Source organism: Rhipicephalus microplus, chromosome 1 (assembly GCF_043290135.1).
Source record: "Rhipicephalus microplus isolate Deutch F79 chromosome 1, USDA_Rmic, whole genome shotgun sequence".
NCBI classification, from domain to species: Eukaryota; Metazoa; Arthropoda; class Arachnida; order Ixodida; family Ixodidae; genus Rhipicephalus; species Rhipicephalus microplus.
In genome coordinates this window covers 281,769,838-281,788,733 of record NC_134700.1, presented here as the reverse complement: position 1 = coordinate 281,788,733, position 18,896 = coordinate 281,769,838, and the positions used below count along the sequence as shown (strand labels likewise).

Genomic DNA, 18,896 nt, shown 5'->3' with positions numbered 1-18,896 from the left:
TCAAGTCATTCACGATGCTTTCAAAAGTAATTCTGGTTCCTTAATTGCTCACTTGTCAAATGTTTCGCATATGGAACTGTTCAAACCAGCTGGAAAGCTCTGCATGAACGGGATTGTGTCGGTCACCGCATTGCAACAGTTTAAGGATATTGCGCTGTCGTTGCACGTCTGCAGAACGTGACGTTTTCTTCGCCACAAGTGCCCGCCCAGATTTATGCGAGACCCGATTTTTACCTGATTTTCACCTGATTTTCTCCTCTCAGTAATAATATTGAGGAGCCAGATGTATACAATTCGAAAGCGGAATTTCGTGAATTGGATAACTTGGGCCTCGCACCGTAATAACAAGGTACTGACAGAATAATGTGTCTGTGGGATTCGGCAAACAGCTGCTGCACAGTGATAGCAAGATTGTTTATTCGATCGGGAGTTTTAAGATTCAACCCAAAAGATAGCGTACGCTAGCCGTCGAAAACATGTACTGGTAGTTTGCAGCGGAATGCAACCAGTGTGTGTGTTGTATTCACTTGTACCCTTTTTGCTTTGCTGACACACTAAATTGGAGTTTCTCTATTCTATGTCTTAAAAAAAGATGTTGTGGCACGATCTCTTAACTAGAACGTGTAGCTGAAGAAGGCCTTTCTTGAATGAAATTCACAGGTTGGTGCCTTACGGCACTTCAACAATCTTCTAAGTGACCAGGACTTTTTTGCCCTCACTGTGATCAAAGTTCCTGATCGCATCCACGTCGCGACTGGACAGCTTGTAGACACAAACGTGCCTGCTGATGACACCATCTCGGTGACCAGCGACGGTGCAGAGTCGCCACCGGACAAGGCTATCCGCTATTGGAAGAGCCTCGACCACAAAGTGCAGGCGGCTCTGCAGCAGCGAGGTTCAGGAGACGATGGCATCCAAATCGATGAAGTGGAAGATCACTCCATTGATCGTCACGTCTCGCATTCACAGCAGCCCAATTCATCGAGTGGTGCAGACTGTGGCATAGGATGGTGTGGGATAGTCGTGATAGTTATCATTGTTGCTGTGCTCGTGCCCTCTTTTTACGTGCTGTACATTCTTGTCTACCAAAAGGAAATTCACGACGGAGCTGTGCAGCTGCGAAAGTGATTGAACTGTGTTGCGGGAGTGCTGCCTAGCCAGGGGATGCATTTGTGATGGTATTTCTTTGCTCAAGTTGGGGTGACTTGTTATGAAGAGCTTTGCGATGTTGTGGCTGGTAGTGGTATTCACCGTTTTTAATTTTATGTGCCCATTTTGTTTGCACAGCAAGCTTCGTAACTGGCTGTATTACTTACCGATTGGTATGAATGATTGATACACACACACGAGTTTCTAAAGGTTTCGTTATTTTTTGTGCACATTCTTTTTTAAGGCTTTTTAATTAAGTAAAAAGGTACAGTGCATACAAGCTACAGGTGGTGTCTGGATTGCAGAAAGCCACTTTTTTTGCGAGGCCTTGATGTTGTTTCACACAAGTGATCAATGTGCCTTTTCCTATGATGACCTGAGAGGTGAAGAGACATACCACAGGGTGTGCATTTTTAGCGAAGATTTTTGTACTTCTGAAGGTTGCTTAGTGAAGCCATTTTAAGATATGTAGCATTTAGGCCTTTATAACAGAAAACTGCTGTAGTACATGTTATGTATGCCAGAGTTTTTGAAATGTCGTTGTTGCTTAGTCTGTACAGAGAAAGTGCTTAAATACGTTAGAACAGATATGGCTATTATAAGTGGTAATAAATAAAAAGGCAGAACATGTTTCCCTGTCGTCTACTGAAATCCTTTGTTCTGTGTATGCTATTTTGTAAGCTGCTAGTAATGGTAGAACTTGGTTCTCGCCATGGAGACAGCTCCCATGGCACACCAGTTCTAACTTCAAAAAGTTGAACTTGGTGACTTAGCTAAACTTCTTACTTCTTCCTATAAGCAAACGTTCTTGCTTTGGTGGATGCGCATTTAAGCTTATCAGTCTGCCACGTATCATCATCACCATCAGCCTGACTACGTCCACTGCAGGACGAAGGCCTCTTCCATGTTCCGCCAGTCAACTCGGTCCTGTGCTTGCTGTTGCCACGTATATAGGGTACTTTCCAAGCATCATTTGTCAGTGTAAGCACCTTAAAAGACTTATTACAAGGGGTGTTCTATGAAATAGTACGAAACGACACTGGGGGTGCAAATGAATACTTTGTTCAAAGTATACGCTATAGGCTTGTACACAACAATCCCATTGAGGGAACAGCTAGAGGATTTTATCGTCTTAGTTCCTGTGGTTGTCATAAGATCCAGACCATCACAGAGTCCTTTAGTTCGTTGTCGAAGTTAAAGCGCTTCCATTTCTGATGCTTTTTCTTTCAATTTTTTTGTGGGTACAGTATTTTTTTTTTTTTTCATCGCCGCCAACATTTGCAATGTGACATGCTGATCACTTCTCGCTAACTAGCTCGTTCACCTTATTGATGGGATCGGTGTCGATTGTTTTCCTGGCCGTCGGTCGTCAATCAAACTGTTACGATCTGCACAGAAATGGGCACTTCATTTTCACATACACAAGAAAATCACTGCCATATCCACAGAGCTTGCTCGGAGGTTTAAGGGGCATTTCTTGGCGTGACCATTTTAGTAGGAAGGTTTGTTAACTAGTCGGCGTATGATGTGTACGTTTAAGGTAGCGCTGTCGGGCACGTTCCGCAGCTGGCACTGCACAGTGTTGGCCATGACCATCGGCGTGTTAACCACCTGCCCCTCTATGCTATACTGGCCGGTGCCGCGAGTCAAATGCCTAACGGCAGACGCGGATTGATTGATTGATATGTGGGGTTTAACGTCCCAAAACCACTATATGATTATGAGAGACGCCGTAGTGGAGGGCTCCGGAAATTTAGACCACCTGGGGTTCTTTAACGTGCACCCAAATCTGAGCACACGGGCCTACAACATTTCCGCCTCCATCGGAAATGCAGCCGCCGCAGCCGGGATTCGAACCCGCACCCTGCGGGTCAGCAGCCGAGTACCTTAGCCACTAGACCACCGCGGCGGGGCAACGGCAGACGCGGAGCTATCTGGCATTCTTCAATGGATTTGAGAGCTGGCAGGCGAAGGGGCTTGGGAGGATCTCGGTACCTGTGCGTAACACTCATCGGAGGAACTTGTCACGTGCTGCCGTGCCTACGAAGCGACGAGAATGAAGTGAACGTAGTTTCAAGAAGGCGAGAGTGCAGGACATAAAAGACTGACGCCTTGGGTGGCGGCATGCCACCTAGTGAGCATTCTTCGAATCCCTGGAGAGGTGACCAAAGCGGCGACCGGAGAAGTGTACACTGGCAACACTGGTGTACACGCCAATGGTTGCCGGACAAGGCGCGAGCATAAGAAGTTTGCCGTGCAAGCTCCTAAAACTTGTAGGACACATTGTCTTCCCCGTATGTGGTTACTATCTAGCGATGAATGGTGGCCGGTTTTGTACCTTCTGCTGCCAGAAATCAGATAACTCCTTGCTGCTCTTCAATTGATGAATCTCGCAGTGGACGCCATTCTGTCCTTATATGCACTGACTCGTCGAATCGACGGCACTTTTCATAAAAGCCGCTGCCCTCTCCTGCTCATGCAGGCGCTCTCGCATGCTGCAGTCCACTAAAGGGTACCCTATCTCATCCCTAGATGTCTCGCTACGTTATGACTTTTCGCATAGCAGCATAGGCATCTATATTAATGGTTACATTGTTACGACATTTAGTACCTTTTCATTTGGACACACCTTGTATTTGCAGGAATAATGCTTTGTATATGTATGGAAAGTGTACAATGTTTCTCTTGCTGCTTACATGAGCGGACTTACAAGTGATATAGCATGGTGTCGCTAGGAACGTTTTTTTTTAGGAGGGTGCACAACGTTAGCAATCTGGTGGGTGCATGGCAGGCAAGCAGTGTGTTGCGTGTCATTTCATATTTATACAGAAATCATAACAGGAGAATGTGACTAGTGCATTCCGCAACACCTTTGTCATTTCATTCTTTCCCTCACCCAGGGTCTTGATTCAAGAAGTTCTATTTCAATGCTAAAAAAACCCGAGTGCACGTGATGTCATGGAGCTCCACTGTGGTCAGATGATAGTGTGACTTCAGAATGTGCGTTTTATTTTAAGTGACACTAACATTAGCCGCATGGTACGTTTAAACATTTTCGATTCACTTTCTGCATTATCAGACACAAGGTTAAGTTACAAATTAAAGCATGATAGTCACAAACAGAAGTATGACTGCCAAGGGTCCTTTAAAATATGTACTATTAACCAAAAAGTATTCATGTATTTGTAAGGATTGCTGCTGCCGTAGCACGTAAAGCAACTGCATACCACAGGTTGTGAAGCAGGTCTCGCCATGTAGGCAACGAAAAGTGTGGTACCCAGCCTCTAAGGCATTTAAATACTGTAATTGATTTCACAAGACATGGAACATAATGTAGATTTTTGAGAAAAAGGTGGTTTATAATTGCTACTTTATCCTTTCAAGTCCAATTGGTTGCTACAAAAAAAAACAGTGATGCAAAGAAGGTTAAGCTTCAAAGTTTTTGTATTTCATATACCTGGTAATAAAGCATGTCACCAGCAGTGTGCAGCACATGCCTTGTCAGCAATGAAAGTGCAATCAAAAGTATTAGCAGTGGAGCTTTGTTCTGACATAAGTCGGCTGGGTTGCATACTTATCCTGCAAATAAGTCCCTACAAAGGAAAGCACATGCATGTAAAGAAATTGCAGGTAGTGGATTTAAGATACGCATCTTATGATCACAAGCATTCACAACAAACGAATGGAGATGACGTGTGTACAGAGGTAGCTTTGCCGTCTGTATAAATGATTGCTTTCGGAAGTTCCATACATGGTCCCATACATGGTCCCATACATGGTCCCATACATGGTCCCATACGGTCCCATACATGGTCCCACACATGGTCCCACACATGGTCCCACACATGGTCCCACACATGGTCCCACACATGGTCCCATACATGGTCGCGCCATGCAGTCCCATACATGGTCCCATACATGGTCGCGCCGAGGTGAACGCTTCTCTCCAGCTAAGCCAGAGAACGTGGTGCCAAGCACAACGGATTGCCCGCTGCGTGTCGCCGCGATCGGTGATGCCCCCATTTCCTGCCAGACGTGTTTTCGCTCCGCAGCGTCACTCTCCGGGTCAGGATGAGAGCATGTTGCGAATCATGGCGTGGATTGGGAAATGCCCGTGTCCGCACACGTTCTCGGCGTCGTCGTCGTTAAGCGCAAAGGTCATCACGCCGCCGAAGCCTCGAGCAACGACCCACACCACCTGCGATGGGTGAACATAAAGCGCTGGAGTTTAGCGAAAAAGATCACGTACTAGAAGAAATGTATGCCGTGATCGAAGTGGTTTGATATGCTAGAGCTTTTCGAGCAGAAATGCGACACCACACAAGCGAAGTATGATAGGTCAAGAGACGATCATAGGATTTCGGCTTTCTCTATCGAAGGCCGAATGATGACATTCTGAAGTGCAGTGAAAAGCGCGTGCGGTCTACAGAGGCGCAGCTTTCCCATATCTCAGTGTGGAGGGTGAATCTTTTTGAAGCCTTACTAATTCTGTGCATTGTAATAATTAGCAAAAAATTGTACGAGACGAAAGGGCATGTATGCTCAGGGCCACGTGCACATCAGGGCTGAATACTGTTAGAAAATAAAGTTACAAAATCGGCAGAGTGCAAACTATATATGCGGAAGCACATATAATCAAGCTATTTGTCAACTAAGACAATCTGGGTCTGAGTGGCACTGTGTCATTTCAGCATGGTTTATTGGTTTTTCCCAATAAATGCATGGATAAATGTCTCATTATATGCAGTCAGCGCTCCTCCCGTGTCTTTCCCTTACGCCTCACGTTTTTATTTCGCGCGCTTAATTATATACCTTTATAGCTCATCACTCTTAATTCTGTGCATCTTAGATTGATTGATATGTGGGGTTTGACGTCCCAAAACCACCATATGATTATGAGACACGCCGTATTGGAGGGCTCCGGAAAGTTAGACAACCACCTGGGGTTCTTTAACGTGCACCCAAATCTGAGCACACGGGCCTACAGCATTTTCGCCTCCATCGAAACTGCAGCCGCCGCAGCCGGGATTCGATCCCGCGACCTGCAGGTCAGCAGCTGAGTACCTTAGCCACTAGACCACCGCGGCGAGACAACATTGCAAAGGCAACAATAAATAGTAGCGCTTTTTGTTTTTACCATCCATTCACCCATGAAGGGAGGCCCTACATTCTACCATATTCGCAGTCTTCGGCCAACCAGAAAGACTGTAGTAGTAATTTGTGGGTCAATGAGAACTGACAAGACGGCGATTCAGTTAGAGATATGGTGGTCTTGGTCGCCATGTTGTAACGAAGCCTTGTCTGATGCCCATACTTTTTCTCTCGCACTTCATGAGATAGCCAAAGAATGAAGGCTTACCCACGCTTCAAACGGGAATCAACCGTGTGTAGCGATAAGACAGACAAAATCGAGCAGGACGCATGGCTACAAGCAGTTCAGCTTCAACCGAAGGACAGCGGTGCACACGTGAGTCACGGACGCTCACCGGCACAAGGTAAGCGATTGTGCTCTCTTGGATAGGAACGTTGGGGTATACTTGCGGGTACGTCCAGGCACTTAAATGGCTTCGTGCTATCCGCGTCGGCTGCGGTAGGCTGGTACGAGTTGAACTTGTCTTGAATCACGCTGCTTTCATATTTGCGAATTATTGCTGTTCTTCGGTGCTTTGGTTTTTTTACTATATGCATTGACATTCGTTAATGTTGGCAAAAAATTCCAAAACAAGCGTTTGCTCCCCCCCGCCTCCTAGCATTGACAAAATCCTGCATGCCGACGCCCACCACGGCAACCCAGTGGCGTGTGCCTAAAATATTCTATAGGCACTATACGTCTACGAACCACTTATGAGAGTGGTATAGTGGTGCGAACTGCCGCGTTTGTATGGACTATACGGAAGGTATTCGGGCGGTTACAGTTGCGGTCGTGCTTTTCGTTCTGGCGCGCTGAATTTCGTAACTTACAAGTGATGCGGTCTACGTAGGAAATGAGTCTTTGAGACGCCCTGAAAGATTTTGATCCTTTCTGGTTCGAATATGACGATACGCGATGACGCAAACGCGTCGCGGATAATCCGTGTATGTTTTCGGCACTTTTTCCGTTGGAAAAAACGTGCAACTGTTTCGACTCGTTTTAGCAGAGCCGCAACTGCCGGCACACTATAGGTATTCAATAATTTTTTTTTCCTTCCTGTATTGCAATATTTATGTTTATTTTCCTTGCGCTTTGCTCATGCTGTCGCAGCGACTGCACCGCTCGTACATGTGGTCGTGCGTGAGCACGCAGTCTCGATTTCGTGGCCATGATGTCATCTGTTAGCTGCTCACAAAGGGTTGTCTATCTTGTTGCGCCACTTTATGACCGCTTATTACTCGCTACTATATTGCCCACCGTTGTGGACGAAGTCAGGACGGTTTAAAGGGAGGCGCAGTTACATACATAAAAAGTGATGCTGAGGCAACACGCTTCTTTTTCTTTTTTTTTCTTTTGGGAATCGTGCCGTATATATATATATATATATATATATATATATATATATATATATATATATATATATATATATATATATATATAAAATAAGGGAAAGAAGTGTATACCTAAGGGCTCGTTTTTCCGTGTTTTAACACAATATTAATGAGATCTAACAGACAGTAATGCCAAGGAATGTACAGGGGAAGTTATTAGAACCAATGGAATGTAAATAAGAAGAAAGAAGTAAGAAAAGTGGATGAAAAAATAACCAGCCGTGATATATATATATATATATATATATATATATATATATATATATATATATATATATATATATATATATATATATATATATATATATATATATATATATATTGTTACGACCTCAGTAGGCGTCTGGGGGTTTATTGATACACGGTTCGAGGGACGAGCCGTATCGGCGCAGGCAGATGATGATGATCTTCTTCTTCCACACCCCTTGCTTCTTTTTCCTTCTTCGTCCGGCACATACGTGGCGTAACATTTCCCCCCTCGCAGACAAAGCGCGCCGCGCGTTTCATGCAGTGTCGCGTTGACTGAAAGGCTTCAGGCGAGCGACATGCGTGACCTCTGTCTTTCTGGAACGTCTCCCGCTAGCTGTAAGACGTGCGATGCGGTAGTCGACTGCGCTCAGGCGGTCAAGGATAACAAAAGGTCCGATGTAGTGCGCGAGCAGTTTTTGGCACAAGCCACGTTTGCGTAAAGGCTTCCACACCAACACGAGATCTCCCGGAATATATGTGGCCTGCCGGTGCTTGCTGTCATAACGAACTTTCGATCTGTCTTGCGAGGCTATTGTACGTAAACGAGCAAGACGACGAGCTTCTTCGGCGAGACAAAGAGTTTCTGCTAGGGAGATTTCTGATTGGTCCCGATCAGAGAAGGAAAATATTGTATCCAGAGTATAACGGGGGGGTCGAACATAGAGGAGGAAGAACGGGCTGTAGCCGGTGGTCTCATGTTGGGAAGTATTAAACGCGTATGTGACGAACGGCAAGACATCGTCCCAGTTCTTGTGGTTCGAAGCAACGTACATAGAAAGCATATTCACCAGTGTTCGAATTGTTCGCTCGACGAGACCATTCGTCTGCGGGTGATAAGGCGTCGAGTGTCTGAGCTCTGAGCCACACATACGGAGAAGTTGTTCGACAACGTCTGCCGTGAATTGACGTCCACGGTCACTTATGATGACGCGAGGGGGCCCATGACGCAGTATGATAGAATGGAGAAGGAAGGACGACACTTGACCAGCAGTCGCGGATGGCAGGGCAGCAGTCTCGCAGTACCGAGTAAGATGGTCAGCACATACCACAATCCATCTGTTGCCTTTCGATGAACGCGGAAAAGGGCCCACCAGGTCAATGCCAATTTGTTCGAACGGAGAACTGGGAGGCGTCACAGGTTGTAGATGTCCGGCCGGAGCTGCTGAGAGAGATTTGTGCGCCTGGCATTGCGCACAACTGGCCACGTACAACTCAACTGACTGGCGCATACGTGGCCAGTAGAAGCGTTCCTGGGTACGATGAAGAGTGCGCGTCGTTCCGAGGTGACCTGAAGTGGCGTCATCATGCATGGCGTACAAAACAGATGACCGTAGTGCCTCTGGAACCACCAGCAGGAAGCGGGAACCGGTGCCGGAGATGGATTTCTTGTACAGTAGACCATCACGGACGCAAAAGCGGCTTTCCGGAGTGGATGCTTGTGCGATCACGAATAACGGATTCAAACTCACGTCCTTCCGCTGCTCAGTTTCAAAGGTGGCCTTATCCGGGAACGCTGGTGCTACGGACGCAATCAGATGATCGAAATCGTCAGCGTCGCAAACTGTAGCATCAACTGGCATCCTTGAAAGGCAGTCTGCGTCCGCGTGTTTCCTGCCGCTCTTGTACGATACCGTGAAGTTGTACTCTTGCAGCCGGAGGGCCCAGCGTGCTAGACGGCCTGACGGATCCCGAAGGTTGATAAGCCAGCACAAAGAATGATGATCCGTAACTACTTGGAAAGGACGACCGTATAGGTATGAGCGGAATCGCTGCACAGCGAAGACGAGTGCAAGGCATTCTTGTTCGGTCACAGTGTAATTGCGTTCCGGCTTACTTAAAGTACGACTGGCATATGCGATTACGTGTTCCACTTGATTACATCGCTGTATGAGGACTGCACCTATGCCAATGCCGCTTGCGTCGGTGTGAACTTCAGTCGCCGCAGAAGGATCGAAGTGCCGCAGGATAGGCTGCGACGTGAGCAAGAACTTCAGTTGGTTGAAAGAAGTTTCACAATCAGGAGTCCATTCAAAACTAGCACCTTGGCGGAGAAGACAGGTCAGTGGAAAGGCAACTTCTGCAAAGGCGGGAATAAATCGGCGAAAGTAAGAGCAGAGGCCCAAGAAGCTCCGAAGCTCCTTCACTGAGCCAGGTGGTTTAAAAGCTCTAACAGCCGCCGTCTTATTCGGGTCGGGCCTGATGCCATCCTTGTTGACGAGATGTCCCAGCACCAGTGTTTGTCGAGCTCCGAAATGACACTTCTTTGCATTAAGAACCAAGCCAGCATTTCGAATACATTTCAAAACCAGCTCTACCCTTTCGTTATGTTCACTGAATGTACGCCCGAAGATAACAACGTCGTCAAGATAACACATACAGATGTTCCACTTCAGGCCGCGCAGAATGGTGTCCATGAATCTTTCAAATGTAGCGGGCGCGTTACATAGACCAAAAGGCATCACGTTAAATTCATATAGTCCATCCGGAGTAACGAAAGCCGTCTTTTCTTTGTCCATTGAATGCACAGGTATTTGCCAATAGCCTGAGCGTAAGTCTATGGACGAAAAGTAGGATGCTGAATGGAGGCAGTCTAGAGCGTCATCAATGCGTGGGAGAGGGTAGACATCTCTCTTTGTGACGGAGTTTAGACGGCGATAGTCCACACAGAATCTCCAGGTACCATCCTTCTTTTTGACTAGAATCACGGGAGCCGCCCAAGGACTCGATGATTCTCGAATGACACCCTTCTGCAGCATATCACGCACTTGTTCATCAATTATCTTGCGCTCAGACGGCGACACTCGGTAGGGTTTCTGGCGGATGGGCTGTGCTGTTCCCGTGTTTATCCTGTGGAGAATCCGAGACGCGGGAATCGAGGGCGCATGGTCATGGGAAAAATCGAAAATCGCCACGTATTTCGACAAAACGTCCAGAAGCATGCGGCGTTTGTCAGTAGTAAGTGACTTGTCGATCATAGGTAAAAGTTTTGAATCGGCCGTAGAAGTATTGGCTGAGGCCCCACCTGGAGCATCACTGAGGGCAGCCACTGCCATCGGTGAGTATGTTTTGAACTTGGCAAGCTTCAGTCCTCCTGGTAGAACCACCGACTCAGCTGAACAGTTTACCGCCCATAGTCCTGTGCGTCCTTGAACGAGTGACACTATGCAATGCGGCACCAATGTGTTCTTCTTAATGCAACTGAGATGAAAGGGCTCCACTAATGCGTCGAACGCACTGTCACTGTTTTCAATGCGTGAAGAGTATACAGGAACACAGACTGCAGAGAATGCCGGCACAATGCTATCTTCACTGACCCGGAGCGCACCGTGCTCCCTGTCTGAATTCTCTAATAGTTCTCCAGGGGCAGCATCACATATGTACACCTCTCCATTTCTACAATCAACAGTGGCGCCACACATTCGAAGGAAGTCAATCCCCAGGATTATGTCGTGTGTGCTCCTTGGAAGAATCGTAAACTCTGTGACAAACACTTGATCACCCAAGCACACTTCTGCGGTACAGACACCAATGGGACACAGCGAGTTACCACCAACGCCACAGAATGTTGTTGCCTTCTCCCACAAAAACATCACCTTTTGTCCTAAACGGTGTTTAAAAGCAGCACTCATAATCGAAACTGTAGCACCAGTATCCACCAAAGCCATCGTACACACACCATCAACAAAAACTTCTACCTTGTTCTTGAACATCAACACAGACGGGGGTATTTCGTTTTGCAGCAAGTCACCAGCGACCTCACCCCCATCGGCCGCACTGTTTAGTTTTCCTGATGTGGTGACGATGGGCGGCGCCGTGGCGATGGAGACCGGTGGGATCGAGGCGCAGGAGGTGGCGTCACACTTCGATCAGAGGCAGGGGAGTTGTTGCGCCAGTGTCCGTGCCAGAAGCTGCTGCCGGGTCTTGAGCCGGTGGGCCAGTGTCCTTGAAAAGGTGGGACAGCAGGTTTATCGGTCAAGCTTGTCCACTGATCATAGCGTGGTATGCGCGAACGATCGCAATACCTCGATATGTGACCAGTCAGACCACAGTTGTAGCACACAGGCGCAGGACGAGGTCGTCGCCGTTCTTCGAAGTGTTCACGTCTGCGAGCGTTCGCGTAAGCCCGAGATTCAATGAAATCAGTTGTCGGTGGGTGGTATGGGCGTACGGAAAGGAAACGTTGAGGGTACTGTGATCGCTCGTAAAAAACCGGACTTGACTGCTGAATACGCCGAGGCCCTGCAACCTCCGTTGCGTTGACGGATGGATGTTCATAAACTGTAAGCTGTGGGGCAGTGGTGTCCTGCGGGAAATAGGATGGAGACGTGGCAGCTGCCCGTTCACGTGTCATTTCGCCATGTCTGAGTAACTCTTCCCGAACAATTTGGCGGATGGTTGCCGAAAGGTCACCAGTTGAGGCCGATTCTATGCTGGCTACTGAGGTGACATTTGCCAGACGACCAAACTTAGGCGCTATTCTGCGCTGCTTCAGGGTTTCAAACGTGCGGCAGTGCCGTACAACGTCAGACACTGAAGTCAGGCTTTCCCTGCTAATAAGGAAGTTGTAAACATCTTCTGCAATTCCCTTCAGCAAATGCCCCACCTTGTCCTCTTCCGACATGCTGGAATCGACTTCCCTACACAGCCTCAAAATCTCTTCAGTATACACGGTGCAGGTCTCACCGGATAGCTGGGCCCTCTGTGCAAGACTCTGCTCGGCAAGCTTCTTTTTTGCAGCTGAGTTGCCGAAACACTTCTTGATTTCTTCAACAAAGCGTTCCCATGTTGTCAGAATATCTTCATGGTTCTCATACCAAACGAGGGCAACATCAGTGAGGTAGAAAACAACGCGTGACAGTTGGGAGGCAGCATCCCATTTGTTGCAGTTGCTTACTCGCTTGAAATGTTTGAGCCATGAGTCCACGTCGTCATTGGCCCTCCCGGAGAAGGTTCGTGGCTCTCTGTGATACGGCCAAGAACTGCTGGGGACTGGTTCCCGAGCTTCTGTTTCGTCAGGCATGATGGCCAAAGAAGGAGGCAGGCCGGCGAGGCGACGACTCCGGCGAAATCCGAGGGGTAGCGGTCCCGTCGTTGGTTCCTATACCCAGCACCTTCCACCACTCTGTTACGACCTCAGTAGGCGTCTGGGGGTTTATTGATACACGGTTCGAGGGACGAGCCGTATCGGCGCAGGCAGATGATGATGATCTTCTTCTTCCACACCCCTTGCTTCTTTTTCCTTCTTCGTCCGGCACATACGTGGCGTAACATATATATATCGTAACAATATATATATATATATCGTATCGGTCGTAACAATATATATATATATATATATATATATATATATATAATCAGGTGAGAGTCTTCTGTAGATGTAGTGATGAATAAAACATGGCTTCAACGGACGAACGTACGAGAACCTTTAATATTATCATGCTATATATAATAATAAAATAATGTTAAAACAACACTGGTGGTTACGGAACTCATAACCTAACGCAAGCGACGTACCTTGAACCGGAAGAACTCCGCGTTTGGCGACGCACGTCGCATGCATACTTATTTAAACAGCAGTTTCCTTCTCTCTCTCTGGGTGTTTGAACAGAGAATAATGGCACTCTGGTTTCCGTTGAACTTTCGGTGGCTGACATCGCAATAGAAGAGAAGGAAATCTCCAGTTCCACGCAAAACATGCTAAAATTGTTCCGCTCATCCAAGCCCGTACACTCCGCGCCGTCGGCACGAGCCACTAGGGAGGGAAGCCATAGAGAAAGGGCAAGCGATGGTCCGGTCCTTCTCGCTTTCTTACGGCCGAGCAGTGTGCTGCGTCAGCAGATAATCCAAAAAACGAGCTGTCCTCGAATCGGGTGTTTGCACACGACACGCAACTTCACGCATTGCATGCATTCACCCCTGGGGACGAAACAATAGTCCGACGATTTAAACTGCGTTGATATGGGCCTATGTCTACGCTGCTTGAAAAGTCGTGTCATTCCCATCGAATCATTGCTGGTGTGCGTGACACTTTATTATGACCAATGAAGCGCGCTGACCACTTGTCCTTTTCGCGGTGTTGCAGATGGTCCCCTTCGGAGAATCGTGTCCTCGAAAGACCGAAAATGCCCGTGCATCGTGTCGATCGGGTGCGCATTCTAGATGCTGTAACATATGAAGCTTAGCATGGATTGTGGTAAGTCAGACTTCTACAACGCACTATGTTAGCCTCGGCGTATAAAGAATACAATAACACATCTCGAGCTAGTTGGTTGATCATATCGAAGCGAAAAGCACGCACTTGACGATGACAGACAGATTCCGGAAACATGCGCGTCCGATGAAAAAAATTACCCGAGAGATCATAGAAGACAAAACCCTCGTAAACCTAAAAGACAGCTGCGTCAGTACCCCTTTCATAGCTCTGTCTAGCCTCCGATAGTCATGGTTCCATGTCGGGAACAATGATTATTGGGGGCTATAGATAGACAATTATTGTTCCCTTTCGTTAAATTGGTGTGCATCTGTCAGGAAATTCGCTCCTTTTTTTGCTGCCTTTCTCGCTATTTGTTGATACGTGTTCTACAATTACCATGGTGAATGAGCAATAAAAACGTGGGTTGTTATTCAGCCCATGTGTTCTGCGTTTCCTCTGTCCGCCATCGCAAATTGCTCGGTGTTGTCGCCTCGTCGTGAAAATAGCTCGTAGTTTTTTTCTTCTTTTGTCTCGGCCATTGGCTTTGCACCCAGCCGCTGTGTTCGTGTTATCTTTTTGTTCCGTTCGTGCTGCCTGTAATATGAGTAAAGACTAGGCGAGTTTCTAAGATTCAACACAGAAGATGAAAGTACAAGACAAAGACCGCAGGACAAGGCACTGAGCTAAGATATGACGTTTATTGCAAACCGGATCTTTTACACCAACAGCCACATGTGCGGACATGTATAGGGTTCCCCTTCAAGGAGAGAGAAGGTTCGTGGCATCGCCTCCCTCCATATTATGTGAAAGCATGAGGCTGACCTTATACCCCTGTCACACGGCCACCACCAAACTCCATTGAACACCATCAACGTGAATCTCCCCTAGGGGTTTCGACGGAGAAGGAGTTGTGGCAGTGTCACACGGCAATGACAAGGTTGTAACGCTCCCTCTTAGCTTACTGGGGGGGGGGGGGGGGATCCTCCTTCTCTCTTGCGCACGCCTATGCATACAACCACATTTAGTCGGGTGTTCGCAGGAAAATACCCTTCCGCTATTGTCGGCATTGCTAACTTGCGATGACGTTAGGTAATAGGAGTGAAACAAGCTTCGCGAAATGTCACAGTTGTAGGCGTGCAAAAGAAGAAATGCGCGTGGCGTTTGACACTTTACCTTGGAGCGAATGCTGGCGACGTTGTCGTAGCCGACCCAGGTGAGATTCTTGTAGGCGTACGGGACCTGACTCTCGTCATCAAACACTGACGTGGCACCGTCGTTCAGGAACTCGCAGACCTGCGTGCGATGGGGATGTTGTAAAAGGATCTGTCGTGCACTCGAACGCCGCTGCCATGCGCGGGACTATATACTTCCTCGAATGTTATCGCTATGCGATGCATGACGGGCTCTTTCAGAAAATATAGGGACGCCGAACTATATTTGCTTGAATACACGTGCGTGTCGTACACAAGAAGGGCGGGTGGGTATAGGCGTGACGATACAAACAAACAAGAAGACTGGCAGATCCCACGTACCGCGTGAATCGATGATATTCGAAGCACGAATGAGGAAGGTTGATATGTCACTTAAAAAAAAATCAGCGCAACGTTACGAGGCGGAGGTAAATTATGCCGTACATGACGTTCCATGTCTTGGTTATCATGTTTGGACGTGTCATTTACCTTCGTCATCTATACACGCCACCTGATACCAAATTTCGTATATGTGGAGCTAGCGAAACGGCCGTGAGCGTGCTACGAGCGTATAGCATGTGGTCAAGTTTTACATGACACACATACCGTGATTATCATAGTTTGTACGTGTCATTTGCATATGTCGTCCATTCACGTCAAGTAATACCAAATTCGGTACACGATGAACTATAGTGAAACGGCCGCGAGCACGCTATGAGCGTAGCATGCAGTCATGCTTTACAAGACACGCATATCGTGATTATCATGTTTGGACGTGTCATTTACCTTCGTCGTCTGTTCACGTCACGTGATACCAAATTTGGTATATATGGAGCAGGTGAAACGGCCGCGAGCGCATCATGTGCGTGGTACGTTATCATGACACGCGTGTCATGATTATAATGTTTGCACCAGTCATATACCTTCGCGATTCATTGAAGTCATGTAACACGAAATTTGGGATAAGTGGAGCTTGCGAAACGGCCGCGAGTGCATCATGAAGGGCCCAAAATACTGCGACGTAACGTTGACGCGCGCGCACGCTGGGCGCAACAACGCTAGCACCGGCGCGACCAGTGGCCGGCGGCAACCGGCGCGAAATGCGACATGCTGCCTTTCGCGCCGATGGCGTAACCCAGAAGCACTGCGTCTGACGCTCTTCGTGATGGAGGGACGCCGTGCGCTCAAACGCGCATGCGTCAAAGAATGGCGCAGATTGGCGCCTGGCATGGCATCGCCGGTGTCATAGAGTTACCCAGAATGAATTAGAGGGCACTCTGGCGCTGCCACGGAGGAAGGAAAAGGTTTTCTCCGTGGGTGCTGCGATCGTTCAGCGACCATGGGAATGATGGGTAGTACACACATTTGCCTAGCCTTCGTACTTGCGGGCGGCGAATCGTACTTGCGGTTTCGTTTATTACTGGTTACGGTTTTGTTTTGAAAGAAAGAACGAACCATTTGAACTTAGGGACTTGATTCAAAATAGTAAGCTTAAAAAAATAAGGTTGTGGAGCGCAAACGGTGAACATTTGCTAATTTATGTTTTCGTGAAAAAACAGCTCCAAGCCACACGAACACACACGGAGCCAGAAGCAGGCCAGAAGTACGAAAATTAGTCAAATGTGTGTACTACCCATCATTACCATGATCGTTGAAGCGCCGTGTGTTGCAACTCCCATAGACACTAGTGCCAGAGTTCCCTCTAGTAAGTATTGTGGGAAACTCTATGGCCGGCGTGACGCGATGAAGCAAACGCCAGCGCGCACGCGCGCCAGGTCACGTAGAAGTGTATTGGCGCCTCGAGTGTTTCTTGTAGTAATGTTCTTACATGACACAAATCTCATGATTATCACGCTTGAACCAGTCACATACCTTCGTCATACATTCACGTGACGTAATACCAAATGTGGCACATGTGAAGCTAGCGAAGCGGCTGTGAGCGCATCAAGAGCGTGACATGTAGTTATGTTTTTACATGACACGCATCTCATGATTATCATGTTTGCATCAGTCACATACCTTCGTCATCCATTCACGTCCCGCAATACCAAATTCGGTATATGTGAAGCTAGCGAAGCGACCGCGAGCGCACCATGAGCGTAGCGTGTAGTCGTGACTATATATTCATAACATAAAAACCATGACAAGCATATCACGATTTCCACGTTAGGGTCTGTCACTTATGTTCGCCATGCAGTCATGTCATCACATACGAGTTTTGGAAAAGGTCATGTCAACGAAACCACCGCAAGAGCAGCAAGACCATGAAATGTAAATTAGAACGCTCATGACATACATGTTACAATTTTCATGTTATGACTAGTCTGTTATTCTCGTCATGCAGTCATGTTATGCCATACCAATTTTGGTGTTGATACCATTACCGGGACGGCCAGGTGAGCTAAATGTAGTGTGCGGATAGATAGACAGATAGACAGATAGATAGATAGATAGATAGATAGATAGATAGATAGATAGATAAATAGATAGATAGATACGGCTAAAGTCGCTGAAGTTCGCTAAGAAATGCTTCGCATTTAAAAACAAACAAAAGAGGCAGTGGCTTAGCTCGTAGGTGGTACTGGGCACGTATGTTCAGTGCCACTTTCAATGTGACAGAGATGTGTTCGACAACAGCGCACCTGCTTATAACAGCGCAGATGCTAATCTGATCATAACGACGACAGTGCATGGTGTAGCGAAAAAATTGAACCTCCTCACGCTTTGCGAAATTGAACGTCCAGCGAAGCTATATAAATCGAGAAACACTCGCAGGGAGACCGGCGAACCATATGACGTCATTCGAAGCCCTTGTGTCACGAGCTGCGAAGCAGCTGCAACCTAATCTTTGGGAATTCGTGGAAGAGTTTTCCAATTGTTCACAGTCGCCTCATGATTCAGCATGCGCTTTCGATGCCTGTTTTGTGGTTTTCTTTATTGAAACGAATACTGAGCTCTAGTATAGTGTCTAGAAATATACTGCCTAGTGTGCTGAGCGTGGGCTTGGAGATGGCCCCCACAGCTGATGACTGCCGGCGGCGCCCGCATGGTGCGCTGCTGTGCGAGTGGGTGCATTTGCGTTCAATCCTTGCGCTCCGCAAGCGCTGCGAAGCCTGCAGGAGGCCGAGCTGCGCGAGACCAACTATTATTTCTTTGGCATTTTCGGAGTGTTATTTCCATAACGCTTTATAAAAAAAACTACTCGATTGCTTTCACAGTAATGGCGCTTTGCAATACCAGATGAGGATTATTTCGTGACGTACATATCGCTATCCGCTATTGCCCAGAAAAAAAAACAACAACAACAAAAAAAAAACAACAGGCAGATCCCACATAACTTGGGAATCAATGCTATGCAAGGTGACTCTGTTGTAATTTTTTATTAAGTGGAACATTATGAAGTGGCGCTAAATATATGCGAGATATTGGATAGTCAACACTGGAACCAGCACTGGAGTTTCACGAACGTTTGGCTCTTCTTGCAAATTAATTCGAAGACGTAGTAGAATACTTCGTTTCCACGCAGATTGCTTGGCTTCCATTTCTCTGCTAGGACACAAACGTTTATTATTTGCATTCGTTGGGCCAACGTT

General features: G+C 47.3%; 2 protein-coding genes across 3 annotated transcripts in view; one reads left to right on the top strand and one right to left on the bottom strand.

Moving 5' to 3' along the window:
* Window positions 1–70: 70 nt before the first annotated feature.
* Window positions 71–1,128, top strand: LOC142767317 (lysM and putative peptidoglycan-binding domain-containing protein 3-like). The gene is made up of 2 exons (XM_075868785.1): window positions 71–166; window positions 661–1,128. The coding sequence occupies exons 1-2, from the start codon at window positions 71–73 to the stop codon at window positions 1,126–1,128; spliced, it is 564 nt and encodes a 187-aa protein (XP_075724900.1).
* A 3,009-nt stretch (window positions 1,129–4,137) lies between these two features.
* LOC142817971 (acidic mammalian chitinase-like) overlaps window positions 4,138–18,896 on the bottom strand; it is a 43,183-nt gene continuing 28,424 nt past the window's right edge. The window contains exons 7-8 of one of the 2 annotated variants that reach the window (XM_075896058.1): window positions 15,287–15,406; window positions 4,138–5,347 (exon numbers count right to left, since the gene is read on the bottom strand). In XM_075896058.1, the coding sequence (XP_075752173.1) occupies window positions 5,216–5,347; window positions 15,287–15,406 (252 nt within the window). In that variant the 3' untranslated portion in view covers window positions 4,138–5,215. The remainder of the gene's footprint in view (window positions 5,348–15,286; window positions 15,407–18,896) is intronic. The other variant, XM_075896062.1, reaches the window with a different exon arrangement.

Bases quoted from the DNA above. Each gene is read 5' to 3' on its own strand.
- LOC142767317 (XM_075868785.1), top strand. From the start codon at position 71: ATGGAACTGTTCAAACCAGCTGGAAAGCTCTGCATGAACGGGATTGTG. The intron at 167-660 runs GTCTGCAGAACG...TGAAATTCACAG, and splicing joins ATATTGCGCTGTCGTTGCAC to GTTGGTGCCTTACGGCACTT.